The following is a 15,238-nucleotide window of genomic DNA, read 5'->3' as shown; positions in this document are numbered from 1 at the left end:
AAAATAAGAGTTCAAATGAGAGATGGAAACCTTGTTCTAAGGGTAAATTTTTTCACTGCATGGACTCAGAAGGCATTTTAAGAATACTGTGCAGAGACAAGAATAACACTTTCAGTTTAATAAAAACAGAGTACACACGTTTCACTTGCTGTAATAGCTTATTTGCAAGTCAGGAAGAAACAGAAGCTGGTATGGGAAGAAGAAAAAGCTGATACGGCTCTGTAAAGGCAATGTCAAAAATCTCCATGAGTCTGAGAGGAAAACAGTTTTTTTCAGGCCAGTCATTCACACCATGAGACTTTCAGGCATCAGAATTTATTTCAACAGAGTAAAAAGGATCGACTGAAAATTTGTTCTGTCATTGCTGTTGCCATCACCATAATGAGCTTTTTGACAGTTTGTCAAGTATACCAGGAAAATGCAGCCCTCACCAAGGCTTCTGGTCTGAGTGCAGCAGTGGCAGCCAGCAACTGGGAGCAAAACCTGTGTGAGTGGGCAAAGGGATGAGATTTGCCCTGAAATCACCCATTGCTGCTCATCCACACGCAGCTGGAAATCAAAGGGGAGAGTTCAGCAGAGCAGCAGATGAAGCTGGAGCCTGTGCTTGCTCCAGTGATGTATACAGGGCTCTGGAGGCACAACTTCCTCGTGTCAGTCAAGGGTGCCAGGGAGCTGTAAGGAGCACTCCTGACAGAAGTTCACCTATTAAAGCTGCCCTGACTCAGGAGACTGCTGGCAGGTAACAACTTCCAGTGCTGAATGCCGCTGTTGGTTTTCAGTCCAGGTTCTGGGAGGCCGGGGAGTTGCACTCCATGTGCAGTGGAACCCCTGCAGCCTTTCAGTTGCAGGTCCTAGCCCAGGGTTAGCACAGCCCAGCTCTGTGTAATTATTGCATGAAACCAAATTCCTTTCAGAGCTTTCTCTTTCAAACATACAATAAAGAGTTCTGTGTAGCTGCACTGAATTAATATGGGGCAAGTCTCAAGATTCTTAATCAGCTTTAGCTGGCTTTTACTTTGGGAAAACTTCCCAATGAACTTCTAAGTAAGGACAGAAGAATTTGTCCAGAGTAACCATTTTCAGCATGAAAGGAATGCTTACTATGCTATTCCCATCTGGCTTTCCTAGAATATCTCATCTCTTATTCGCTTCACACGCCTCTGTGAAAAGGACCCTGTAGGATGAAGTCATCCTGAAGAGCTTTTTTTGTCCTAAAAATCTGCATATTCTTACTATGGTTACTTTGATGGGGTAAACACGCCCTCACTCCCGGTCTGGGGCATTCCTCCCACACTTTCAATGCAGATTCTCTGCTTTGCCGTCCTCTCACCCAGAGAGAGGGAGTGACCCCTCCACCTCTCTTCCTACCCCAGACAAAAGCCAGACAGCTTCAGATGCGGCAGATTTATAAGCCTCATCTCTGCTCTGACCCTCGCAAGCCTTGCATGCTGATGAGGAGAAGCAAGGTCTAAATTCTTACTGTCCACCATTTTTTTCCTTCCCTGTTGCGTCCTTCCCCCAGCCCCCTCATCCCTGTGTTTACATGCTTGCATGTTCATCCTTTTTCCTGTGCTCCTGGTGTCAGAGTATCATGGCTGTGTGGACAGCATCCCTGCCTGTGCTGAGTACTCTGGAACACTAGTTCTCTTGGGAGCCTTTGGACACTCCTGCAGTTCAAATGATGATGATGATGAGGATGATGATGGTGATGATGATTAAAAGGGTGTCCACCACTTTTCTATTCAGCCAGCAGGTGTTCATGCTGAAGTGTTCACCTCTATTCTCCTGCTCAGGTCCATAGCCTGTGTTACACTTCCCAAAGGGCAGACCTGAAAACTACAGCCACACTCTTGGTGACATAACTGGGGAAGGAGATGTTTGATTATGCTGAGCATAAGTGAGGGGTAATTAATTAACCAGACAAATGCTTTTCTTAGGATGTAAGTCTCTTTAAAGCCCAGGAGGTGTGAAAGGTGAGCTGTTGGCAGAGGAGAATCCAGCAAGATGGCCAAGGAAGCGGATGCTCCCTAGTCTGAGTGTAAAATGTCTGTGCTGCTTAGTGGCATCCTCTGTGCTGTTACATTCCTGGAGCAAATCCTTGGGGATTCTAAGCCAGGTGATGTGAGCTGCTAGGCAGAGTGCCTTCATGGAAGGGAAGAGAAGAGAGGGGTGGCCCAGTGAGAAATCTTGGCTTGCATCAGGGACCCCCCTCCCAAAGCAGGAGGAAAGGAAGAACAAATAACTAAAGCAGTCAGGCGACAGCCAACGAGTTGCAGTGGGCAGCAGAAGGGCCAAGTTGGACCAGGGCAATGGTGCCTTGGGCTGGGATGGGCTCCCCCTCCAAATGGCTGGGAGGATCCCCCAAGGCCACCACCCTGCAGCCATCTGGGTCCTGCTGCTGTCCCAGCTGTGGCACCGCAGAGATACCTAACACAGAGCCCTGGTGTTCACTGGCGCTGCATGCTTACGTTTGCCAGCAAGGTTTGGGTGACCAGTGCAGAGACAGATCCTCAACCTTGTTTTAAAATTAACATTACCCCTCTTTCAGGGGCAGCTAGTACCAAATGTGTCTGTGCAGAGAATAGCTATGGGTGGTAGTGGTGCTCTGTGGGAGCAGAACATCTGGTCTCTGTGGAGCGAACTGTGCATATGATTTTGAGCTGTGCACACTCACCAACCCCCAAGGAAAAGGCCACCTCCTTGATGGTCCAGTCTTTGTTATCTGTGAGGTGCAGAAAATGCAGGGAGTGAGTCATTGCTTTCCCCACAGACAGGATTCTGACCAAGGAGGGAGAGAAAGGAGATGGGGGAGAAGGAAAGGCAGGGTGAGGAGACAGGTGTGGTGAGGATGAAGCCTGTGTGGCCAAAGCATGGAGATTCATCACAGCACAGGACGAGACCTTGGTGGTCTGGCTGTTCCTCCAGGCTCTGGGAACTGCCATTGCCTAATGTGTTGTACAAATGATAAATTCATCCAAAGACTGTCTTAATAAGGAAAAATGTAGCCTTAGTCCAAACCCAGATGGTGTTTGACCATGACTAAGTAAAGAAACACAGTATTTCACAAACGAGTGTTCCACAGAAAAGGGAAGCTGCATGTACTGGTGCCATCCAACACCCTCCAGCACCCAAAAAGCAGGTCTCTCTGGTATTCCCAGGATATCTTCTGCCTGTTTCTGTCACAAGAAGATCATTGTACCCTTGCATTAAGATACTGTGTTTCTTACAAGCTCTTTGCTTCTGTCTATCACACAGGCAATTTATAAGATGGTTTCTTCTGTAATGAAGATGCCAGAAGATGAGTCAACACCAGAGAAGAGGACCGAGAAGATCTTCCGCCAGATGGACACCAACCGTGATGGTAGGCACCCTCCAGGGTAGGCACAGCTACCAGGGGTGGCTGGGGTGTCCCACACACGTGGGACGACCTGCAAGGCCAACAGGGTGTGGGCAGGCAGGCCTTCACCTTGCAGGGTTGCTTTCCCAGGGGTTTGCCTGGCTTCCCCGGCTGCCTTCCATCATGCGTGGCCAGAGGCTTGACAGGTGTTCTGCAACCCACCCCATGCGCTAAGTAAACGTGTTTCTTTTCCAGGAAAGCTCTCTCTGGAAGAGTTCATCCGAGGCGCCAAGAGTGATCCATCCATAGTCCGTCTCCTGCAGTGTGATCCCAGCAGTGCCGGGCAGTTCTGAACCTGTCCTTTGGATGAATTATGTATCTGCTTTTTTTTTTCTTGCCAAACAACATTCATGGTAGTGTTGCCTCTGTGTGGCCAATTATGCCTTCATTTGTGGCATCTTATAGCTTCTTTTGTTGTGGGTTAATTATAAGAATGCTGAATTGCTCTTAACAATTTGTCCAGAGCACAGGCAGTACTGTTTTAAACAGATATTGTGGTGTTACCATTGTTTTTAAAATTTCATTTTGGTTTTTTTTTTTTTTTGTTTGTTTGTTTGTATCTGTTTTGGAAAGTAAGTGTTGAGGAGGAGTAAACCAACAACAAACCCCTTGGCAGCAAGACACACTGACAGATTTTAGATTGCTGCTTTAGTTGTTAAGTATTCACCTGCAGGACCTGAAAGTGTAGTAAGGCTGAACCAAAGGGGTTGTGATGGGTGGGGTAGTAATCACCTGGAACCTCCTCTCCTGCCTAGGAGGCACCAGTTAAGGTCAAAGACAGGACTGGGAAGAAGTATGAAAGTGCAAAACATGTGCTGGGTGTATCATCCACTCTTATGCCTCATTGTTTCAATGCTGTGAACACTTTCCAGGTTGTGAAGGAGAAGGGACAAAATGAAGGCTGACATTTTTTTACTAGGTTTACAGTGGTTGAAGTCATATGGCTTTATCTGAAAATTCAGCAATTTGCAATCCTGATCTCCAAATCCACAACTGACAATACCTCTTGCCGTTTGGGATCAGCAAAAGCAGACACAGATATGAAAAACTGGGTCTTGACAATGAATTTAAGGGAGATAAATGTTGAATGTGAAGTTTTCAGGTTAGTAATGAAGTAGTTGCTACTAAGGAGAGTGGGCATTCATGTGAGGAACTCATGGAACCTGCAAGCAGCTCCATCTAAGACACATTGCTGTTCTGAATGCTCTTGCATAGCAGGAAGTTTTGGGGGTGTTTTTGTCTCTCTCCATGTAGCTAACAGAGTTTCCGGGCCTGCTCTTAGGGGAAGGCTGTCATAAAAACTTGTTTTAAACATAAAATTGTAGCATTTATATTTCATTTATTTTAGTAAAGTTCAAAAAATCTGTACTGAAATGAGGAAATGGTACGCTTTATGATATATTTATATATATAAAAATTAAAACAAAAAAAGATCAACTCTTGAGAGAAATGTTGAATGTTTATCTTTTCGCCTAGATGCAGGAGTTCTGAAATTTGCTGCTGCAAAATTTTATCCTTTGGTCAAAATTGCTGTATGCAAAGCTAGTACACACATGTGGGATTTCTTAGGGACTTTACAAGTGCTGTTGCAGAAGAAAAGCTGGAAAAGCTGTAGCAACAGGAGGCATTACGCTGACTAAATTGGTATTAATCAGTCATTAGCTGAAGTCTGCTTTGTGATCCTGTTGGAGAGGTACCCATGCAGGCAGCACACGGTGTTGGGAATTCATGAGCTCATTAGAGTAACCTTTGTCTGACAGGCAAAGTTGGAATTTTGTCAAGTGACCTTGTAGATGCTAATCCCCAGTAGCCTTAATAAATAAACCAAGTAAAATAAGTCTACTTTGCAGATGATGATTAGCTAAGTACTAATTAGAAGTCATGAATAAGTAGTTGAGTATAAACAATCTTCTGTGGAACACTAGCTAGCATGTACAATAACTGACAGAAACAGTCCTATATTTAATTTTTCCATACCATTTGCTTTGCCAGGTGTGAAGTGCAAAGCATGTTAAGAGAAAATAAAAGTAAATTGAAAATAACATTGTTAATCAGCTGTACTAAAATTTTTATGAGTGGCTAGTGACACTCAAAAAATGTCTTCAGGCACACACCTTTGTCTCAAACACTCACAGAAATCCAGTTGATGGTATATTTCCATTGCATTCATCAAAATACTGAGCTGAGATGAGTGTGGGAAAATAAGAAAGCAAAGTAGGCCCAACCAAAACACAAACAGATTTTAATATCCAGTGCTTTCAGGTGTTATGAGCAATACTGGCAAGTTTTGCACCAATTCTTCTGGCTGATGAAAATGTTCCCTCTCTCCTTCTCCCAAATCTTCCTTAGACACCATGTGCACAAATCTAACCCTTCAAAGGAGAGTCTATGCCTACTTTCTTCAAGGTAATTTTCTGCTTTACCTGGAGAGGTTCTGGCCCTCTCTCCCATATCCATCACCCATGTATTTTGAAAGTCATGTTCTGTCTTGAGTGCTTTAGGGTTGTTTTTCAGCAGGAGAAGCCTGGCCAGACTGCTGGGGATCGTGGAAGGAGGGTCAGTGGGCATGCACTGATCAACACCCCTCTCTGCCAGATGGAAATGACCAGTGCCGCCACCCCAGCCGCTCCAGGGGTGTTCCATCACCACCCCTGTGTGGGCAGGACAAGGTGACACCAGAGGATCCCTGCTGAACTTCCAACCTCCCAGCTCAGTGCAGGCACCCACGTCCAAAGCAGCCCAGACCTGTGGAAGCTGGCATTTACTGAAGGTGAACTCAGATACCTTCTATAGTTCCATCTTCTTCTTAATGCAGTGAAAGCAGTTGCATGTGACCGAAGCTTTTAAAACGTTGCCTTTTATTTAAGTGACTGCATACCACCTCTTTTTCATTTTACAAGATGCTTCTGGCTCAGAACCTAATCTCTCTGTTTTTGCTCAGTAGTTTTGGGGTGTTGGGGCCAGGCTCGCCTCCCGTGTTACTCCTGTACAACACGTGCTTGAAAGCACAACCTGTGCTCTGACCCCAGGCCAGCAGAGATGTAATGCTTCCCACAGTTCACAGAATTTGAAATAATAAGAATGAGCTTACAGCTGCAGAGGATATAGCTGCAGATAAGGCTTTTGTATAAACATTTACAGAGTGAACTAAGGTTATTCTTTTACCTGACTGCCACTGATGATTGGTGTTATTTTAAATTATTAACTATCCCTTTCTTCCTCTGCCTCTGCATGTACTTAAGGAGTGATTCATAGCTGGAGTTGTGATAGGAACATCTGCAGACCTCAGATCAGCAGGACAGCAGTGGTGTGCTGCACCTCAAATTGAAATTTTCTGCTTTGCTGTCACTTGCATTTGCAATCAGAGCTGCCTTCATAAAGCTTTTGAAGGCAAAGTGGTGTATCCTGTATAAAATAGCATAGCAAGTCAGACACTTTTGAGTGATTCGCTAGCAGTATCTCCATACAGGAAGGATGGCAGACAGCACATACTATTTCATATGACTTCTCAATTTTGTAGATGCATTCTCTAGTTTCAGCTGCATGTGCAAGAGGCAGCCTTCACTCATGCGTTGTCCAAAGGAATTAATGAGTGCATCCCACATGCAGACTGAACTCATGGAAAATGCCAGTCCCATTTATCTGACGTTCCCAGTCAGCTTGTCAAACTCTGGGCCAGAAGATGTGAAGTGAGGACTATGACTTATGAGTTTTGGAGTAGCCTCTCTTTGTTTTAGCATGCTTTGGGAAAGGAAAAGGAAAAGGGAACACAACCCTTGTAAAACCAACACATATGTTTTTGTGAGCACTTAGAGTTTGAAAAGGTCTAAAGAAATGTTCATGTTTCAACATTATTTGAAGCCCTGTCAGTTCACAGCAGTGATGTTCCTGAGGTTCCCAGAGCTTTGCTGTTCCCTTGCTGTTCTTAGGAGCTTGTAGGATTTTTATCTTGTTGCTGGCACATTTTGTCCTTGTTGTTCTGTGTTGTAAGGCATGACCTCCACATTTGTGGCTGCTTAAAACAGTAAGCCAGAAGTGTGTTCATTTTGTAGCTGGACGAGGTCTGTGTGCACAAGTGTTGCACACCAGCACAGAAAGTAGTCATACATGACCAAGTCCCCATGGTTTGAACACTGCCCCTGGGGAGCGAGCCCCAGGACTTTTCAGCTCTCTTCAGTGATGGCAGAAGTGCAGTAATGCAGCTTAGCTTAATTTTCTTTCACTGCAGACCATGTTAAGTCGCATTACTGTGCATTTGCTGTGGGCAGAACCTTGTCTCAGCTGACTCATGGAAACTTGGTGAACGGTGGTAACTTGGTGTTGAGCCCTAATCTGCAGACTAAGCTGAGATGAGAAGATGGCCTTGGCCATACATCTCCGTCCATGTGAACCAGAGAACACGGTGACACCTGGCAGGTCCCTGGGGACATGTGACAGTGAGAAGGGAATCTCCTGCCTCAGAACAAATGCCCTGAGCTGAGCTGCCTCCTTCTTTTAAAACTCTCTCTTCTTTTAGCACCGCTGGTGTAGATGCAACACAGTAGCAATATAGCAGGTCAGGATTGAGGAGGGATCCTTCAAGAGTTTCCTTTTGCAGTTTAGTCTACAAGTGCCAAGTGAAACAATTGGAGGGAAGGGCTGGACAAGTCTTCCTGAACACCCTGTACACCAGCACCTCCTTTTGTCTTTCTCATGGTGCTCCCTTGGTTTCCTGGCATGGCAGTCATTGGGCTCAGGAGTTAGATGTTGGGTAGCTGGTGCAAGACTGGTGGAGAAGAATATTTCACCTGCCCTTTGCATAAGCATTTGGATGCATTCTTTGCGGGATCTCATGTAGTAGCCTTAAAGTGGGGAAGCTCCTTTTCTTGCTATCATGGGCAGAACTTGTGCTTAGAAATGTAGAGAAACTTGGCAAGTGCCAGATAGCTGAGCAGTTCTCAGAGCTGCATGCAGAGTTTTCCACTGATTGTGCAGTAGGCAGATAAGATAAACAGCAGTGATACATCAGACACGTGGTGTGATGTGTTTCCAGATAGGGCTTGACTAGAAATGGCACCTTCTATGTGAGCAGCTCTGTCTGCTGCGTATTCTGTCAGAGGTGCTGACAAAATACACTCTAAAATTAAGCAGCAGAGCTGTTCACTGTACCCCAGCAGGCACTGAACAAACAGCTCCCAGGATGAGCACAAGGCTTTCCCTGAGTGCAGCTGAGGACAAAACATTGCCTGTAGGAGTTCATTCCCGGTCATGGCAGAAAAGAAGAAGGGAGAGCTCCGTTGACTCTCAAAGCCCAGGTGTCACTTTGCAGGCTGGGGAAGGTGGAAAGAACATCTGTGTTTTAAGCACATAGAAAATAGAGCAGGAATTGTAAATTGGCATGGAAATCAGTGGTATTAGAAACCAGGACCACTGCTGAGGGACTGCAAAAGCCATTAGGTGCCTCTGGCCTTCAGAGTAGTAGAAGCATCAGTTGGATGCATAGTCAATCTCCTTGTCCCTTGCAGAAACTATCCCTGTCTACTATGGGTATCTCAACAGCATCCCTTATTCCATCCTGGCTTTTGCTGCTGTTGTTTCCAAATTATCCATACGGAGAAGTTGTTTCAGGGGTGAGGATTTTCACAGCATAAGGTATAAACCTTTTCAGATGTACTGTCCATATCTTAACAAGCTGGAAAAGCCAGATGCAGGGGGCTTCTTGCTAGGTACAGGTTTGATTTTCTCATTGTTTCCCATAGGTTGTGTTATTTTAATATGTAGTTGGGATTAAGCTATCGCCTGTAAAATGCTGGTTAATGCACAATAAGCAAAGCAAAAAAAGAGTGTGAGTTGTAGTGAACAATGTGAAAAGACTAGAGAAATGAAAAACTGCAAAAGACATCCCTGCCTGTAGCCCAGGGTCTGAATTTGCACAGTGAAACCCTCTTTGCAGTAGCCAGCACAGAACAGCTCCTCTATGCCAGCCCAGTCCGTGGTACCTCCTGGGCTGCTTCAGCCCTGTGTGGTGAGGCTGGGGATTCTGTGTCCTGGCACAGACATGGTCATTTGAGATTATTAGGCAGGCTGAGGGCTTCCTAGATCTTGAGGCACAAAACAGCGACCCACCCTCTGCATAGGCTTCACTTACTGTGCACCTGACATGTTTTAGATCTTCCCCTCTTGCCCTGACCTTATACCAAAGACATTCTCACATTCCCAGGGTATGTGCTTAGGGTGTCCAGCTCTCCAGGTCTTTGCAGCCTCCTCCCACCTGCCATCCCCAGCCTCTGTGTGAACAAATAACAATCACCAGCCCTTGACACGTGGAGGAGCCAAGCTTGATGCACTTAAATGGAACATCTTCTGATTTGGTTCCCAGTCTTTTACCCACCTGTGCTACTACACTATTTATTTCCTATTATTAAGTAATGGCATTATTAAACATTTTAAAGGCACACTGAACCTCTGAAACAACATGGTTTTTATTATTGTGTACGTGTTTGTTGAGGCACTGCAGACTGAATCTTCCCGGTGCTTGGTCTCTGCTCCCCTCCCTTTACTCCACAGAGAGCTGGTTTCTTCCAGGCTGGAGCAGCACCTTCCTATGCATCCCCGTGTGGTGCCCCAATCCTGCAGGAGTGCCCAGATGCTGTGGACCAAGAGATAATTTTGGCATAGTAATATCAGGCAGAAACTCTTCCTGCTGTTTCCTCTGGTTTTCTCCTCGCTGGGGACAGGGGTTTCAGCACTGTTCAGGGTTGGCCGCATGGTTCCCCACCAAATGGGATGACAGGATGAGAAAATCCTCGTAGATTCTAAACTTCATTTGTGCTGCTCTTTGGCTGCACTCAGAGGGAAGATTAATGGGTCCAGTGTGGTTGTTTGGGGGAGAACTTGCAGTTCCTTGCCACCACCACTTTTTTATTTCCTGTCATTATCTTACTCCCATTTCCAGGGCAGCCAAATAGTTTTTTATTAGTATCTGGAAGAAAAAAAACAAATCCAGGGTTTCAATCCAATGAGGATCTAAGAAAGGTTACTTAAGACATCATGCTCAATGTTATTCATAAGAATGCTCCACAAAATCATGTTTCTTTGGTATTTCATGTTTCATTTTCTTATTCATGTTTTAGGCGTGTTTGTGATTTATTCCGGTTTTTTGGATCATCTTAGATTCAGCCCTGCTGGTCCTTCAGCTCTTATGCAGAAGTCCCAATGATCCCAAGAGCAGAGCTGACTGAGAAATTACCAGAGAGGTGGGCACACTGTGCCTGGTAAAAATGAAGAGCTTAATTACATTAGGGATTATTTTTGTCCGCACTTGCTTCAAGGAGACAGATTGAGCTGCATTTCAATATGTTTATCTCTTCCACTTGCTCACTTCAATTCCATCCAAGCAGCCTTGTAGTTAATATTTGTATATTCAGCATTATTTTGCTCTTGAGCCTGAAGTGACCAATATTGTCCTACTCTGACAGGAGTACTTAATACCTTTTGATTTTTAAATATTGCCGAGTGAGTGATGTGATGGATGCAAAAGTACTCACTCATTTGTATGCTGGCTCTGGCTGTGATAGAGTTAATTTTCCTCACAGTAGCTAGAATGAGGATAAGTTTTGGATTTGTGCTGGAAACAGTGTTAACAGAGGGATGTTTTCATTATTCCTGAGCAGTGCTCACATGGTGTCAAGGACTCTTCTGCTTCCCACCCCAGCCCATCAGCAAGGGAACCTGGGGTGCACAAGGAGATGGGATGGGATACAGCCAGGACAGCTGACCCCAACTAACCCCAGGGATAGTCCAGACCATATGGTGTCATGCTCAGCATATAAAGAGGTGGGGGGAAGAAGGAGGAAGAGGGTGATATGTTCAGAGTGATGTCATTTGTCTTCCCAAGTCACCACTACCTGTGGTGGAGCCCTGTTTTTCTGGGGATGACTGAGCACCTGCCTGCCCATGGGAGTTGTTGAATGAATGCCTTGCTGTGCTTGTGCATTGGGCTTTTGTGTTCCTTATTATCTCAACCCACGGGTTTTCTCACTTTTACCCTTCCAATTCTCCTCTCCATCCCACTGGAAGGGAATGAATGAGTGGAGTTGTGGGACTTAGTTGCTGGCTGGTATTAAATCACAACAATTCGTTTAAATTTGGGCAGATATTTTTGATGCTGTAGAAACTAATAAATTGAGATAAAAACATGGCCAAGAGCTGAATGGATCAAAGTGTCCAGTTCCTGTTTAAGTCCATAACCATTCCACAGGGAGAGCTTTCTCTGTTCCCTCAGGCTGTTGCCTCATTGCAGCATAGAGTAGAGATAAATCGAACTTTTAATGATCTACTATGAGCAGATTCACTGCAGCAGCATGGAGTTCAGCATATCCTGTGTCTTGGCAAAACTAGATACCTCTCTAGATGAATGCTTTGTAAGCAAACCTACATATCCTAAGGAAGACTTTTACCATTCAGAAAGGAGAGGGACAACTATGAATTAAATTAATTTGGTCCGCTTATTTTTCTTACGGCTGTCTAGAATTGCAAATGTCTTGTGTGTTGTTGCCTGTAGCTGTTGTGATGTGTTAATTTCCCCCCCTGGTTCTGTTGTAAGCTCATCTGGTGGTATTCTGAGTCTCCAGCTGGTTCTCCGCCAGGCAAAGCCCATGAGAAGGTCACGTAGAGGCGAGTGGCTTTCAGGCACACCGGGACAGCTTTTGGGGATGTGGCCCTGTGCTGTTCCATGCTTTGGGAGCCTGTACCTGCAGAGCAAAATGTTAAACCTACCTGGTAAAATGAAAGTAGATGATCAGGCCATCGAAAGAGACGGAGAATTTGGCGGAGGGTTGTGTATTTGTGCCCCCCAGCACGTGCACGGTTCCCCCAGCTATTAACTTCCAGTTAGGACCTTTCCTGAGCTCTTAGTATTAGAATAAAGTTTTCTTATGCTGATAATGTATTTGTATTATGCAATGTACTCAGAAAACAGAAGATTATCTCTCTATGACTGTCCTCTCCTCTCCTCTCGAGAAGCCGTTCTCCTCTGTACATATGATATGCAGAATGTATGGGAGTCTTACCAGCGTTGGTTTGCATTTTTAAGACTGTACTAATTAATGTGTGATACTATTGTGTTTTTTGTAGTGGCATCTTTGATGTAAGATGTAAAAACTATTTAAAACTTTTTTTTTTGTTATCGTTCAGCTTTTAGAGATAGCACCAAGGACTGCATGTTCACTAGAACCAGCCTTTTTCAGGGGCTGTCATAGCTGCACGCAGGCACCGGTGTTTCACCCAGCGTGTAGCACCTGCGTTCTTCTTTTAATAGGGGTCAGTTTTGAGTGGAAACTAATTCTTCCTGAAAAGTCTAGTTTTCTCTTTCCCTCTCTCAGATTCAAGCTTCCCCCTCCCACGCTGTGTGCCAGCCCTGGCCCCAGGAGGAGACCTGGGAGGAATGTCTCCTGACCCAGGGCACCCCACTGGCATCAGGCCCCCTTACCCTGTAGCTCACCCAATGCATGCTCCTCAGAACTTCATTTTCCTTGGAACTGCTGGCTATGCTAGGACAAAAACGGTGGGCTCACATTGCAAGACCATTTGTGCAAGTGACTTTAAAATGAATTAACTAAAACTGGGGGAATTAAGGAAAAGAAGAGCCTGAGCAGCAATTTTAGGGTCAGAATCTTATTGGGGTGCTTAATACAGCAAGAACTTGGGGTCAGTCCCTAAAAGACAGGACCATTTGGGTGGCTTAGGTCTACATTTCTTGGCAGGTTTGGAGAGTGAAGTGGGGCTCGGATCCAGCCTTTCAGGCAGGGTTGACTTACTAGATGGACTGAGTCTGAGAGATGCTTCTCCAGATTGTGTCATGGGCCAAAAGACAAGACATGCTGCAGCTTAGGAGTTATTTTTCTTTCAGGTTTGTTTTTTTTTTCCTTTTTAATGGAGAAAGCAGTTCAAACTGCACCTGGCAAAATGACTGACTTCAAAAGCATGTTTTCTGTTGTTATATAGACACTCACAAAACAGCATTGTATGGCTAAAAAGGCATATTTGTGATAGTTTCTTTTTGAGTGCCAAAATATATAAGCAGTATTGTTTGAAGGGAAATAAGAATTTTTTTACTGTATTGTTATTACTGTTTAACAAATATATTGTTTTTAAATGTTAGATTTTGAAGACTTTTGTATTGTAAATTGTTTGTGACACGGTGCTTTTTCATACTGGAATTACTGATTGCACCTAAATATGAATTATTGCTTTCTTATATAAATATGTGACTTTGAACAATCTTGATGAAAACCAATGTATGGTGGATACCAACAGTTCAAAAAAATTCACCTACTGAAATCCCCTAAATGTTCTTTCCTACTAATAAACATTCTGCTGCAGCTAGCTACGGTGTGCCATGCGCTTTACTCCCTTCATGGTGGTGCCTTAAAGCCTCATGTAGCCCCATGGTCTGGTGAGAAAACCCCAGAGAAGCCTTTGCCTGCTGCTGTCACAGCTCCTGTTGCACTCACCGCTGTGGGCATGGAGCCAGCAGCTGTGAAAGCCAATTTGGGGGGCTCAGCCAGGGCTTAAGCTGTGCATGGGCGCTGTGCTGGCACATTGCAGCTGGCTGGGCACTCCACTGCTAATGCAGTTTTTCCTCCAGCAGCTAAAGCCAGCAGCTGGGCAAGGAGTAGGGTATAAAAGCAAAGGAAAGACAGCACAAGGCTGAGAGACCTGATCGCCTGAAGCTGGAAAGGCCAGCTTAGCTGACTGACAGCAACTTTCTCTGCTATAGATAAATCCCTCTCCAGGTTTAGGGGATTTTTTATCTCCTAATGACTATCATAACATCAAGGGAGCAGGATGTGGCGAGGGAGCATAGGCTGGCAGGGTGGTAGCTGTGGTTAGTCGCTCTGAGATGTGGCTGATGAGGCGGCAGCAGAGCTTGTCACAGCAGGGACTCTGCCAGCCTCACACAGGCTCTGAAGGGGGCTGCCTGATGCTTCTGTGCATGCTCCTTAAGCTCCTCAAATTTTTACCTAGGTTAAATTTGGTGCTGGGATTAGCAGAGTGCAAAAAGTAGTTTAAATCCTACTGGAAGGTAACAGAAACCAGTGCCTGTTTCCTTTTGAGATAAAAAAAAAGCACCTATTTGTGGAACTGCATATTAATAATATAAGCTTGAGACAGGCTGGAGCCTGAATGAAGCATCAGTTACCAGGTATCTCCTGTGCTCAGTGCAACTTTAAACTGGCTTTCTTACAGAAGCTTCCAGTGTGCCAGGCTCCTGTGATGGACATTCTTCTCACCCTCTGTCCTGGCTAGCTCAGTCGGTACAGCATGAGACCCTTAATCTCTGAGTTGTGGGATCGAGCCTCACATTGGGGCACCACATTTATGTCTCGGCTTTTGAGACAAAACTTCAGGAGGAAACACTCTGGAATGAGTGATCCTCCCCTTCTCCTCCGTCAATGAGACAAATGGGTCACAAGGAGTGACAGTGGGAAAAAGAAACCAAACTCTTTATTAACACACGAACAAAACATGGTAGAACAGGATAAAAAAAACCTCCTCAAAATATAACAAATTCCCGGAGAGGGAACAGACAGGTGGGCTTGGACCAGCCGGGGCCACCCCTGCAGGCTCCCCAGACCGGCGAGGAGGGAAGGGAGGCAGGGAGGCAGTGAGGCAAGGGGAAGGAAAGGGAAAAAAGAACAAGAAAAAAACCCCAATAGAACCCTTTCCCAGCTAGCTGGAACACAAAGGAACCCAAAAAGCAGCACAGTGCTCCCAGCACACTCCCTCCCGAGCCCTGCCGAGCCCCTGCAGCCGTTGGGCCGAACCGTTCAACCGCCCCCTCGGGTCCGTGGCTCCGGC

The 15,238-nt window shown here is 45.3% G+C and overlaps 1 protein-coding gene across 1 annotated transcript in view; it reads left to right on the top strand.

Annotated features, from left to right (window-relative positions):
* Window positions 1–13,762, top strand: part of NCALD (neurocalcin delta) — a 60,083-nt gene extending 46,321 nt beyond the window's left edge. Inside the window, exons 3-4 of the mRNA XM_010404916.4 lie at window positions 3,256–3,361; window positions 3,593–13,762. Of these exons, the coding sequence (XP_010403218.1) occupies window positions 3,256–3,361; window positions 3,593–3,690 (204 nt within the window). The 3' untranslated portion in view covers window positions 3,691–13,762. The remainder of the gene's footprint in view (window positions 1–3,255; window positions 3,362–3,592) is intronic.
* The last annotated feature ends 1,476 nt before the right edge of the window (window positions 13,763–15,238 follow it).

This window comes from Corvus cornix, chromosome 2 (genome assembly GCF_000738735.6).
Source record: "Corvus cornix cornix isolate S_Up_H32 chromosome 2, ASM73873v5, whole genome shotgun sequence".
Classification (NCBI taxonomy): domain Eukaryota; kingdom Metazoa; phylum Chordata; class Aves; order Passeriformes; family Corvidae; genus Corvus; species Corvus cornix.
Note: the sequence above shows the minus strand (reverse complement) of the source record. Positions and strands in the feature narration are given on the sequence as shown.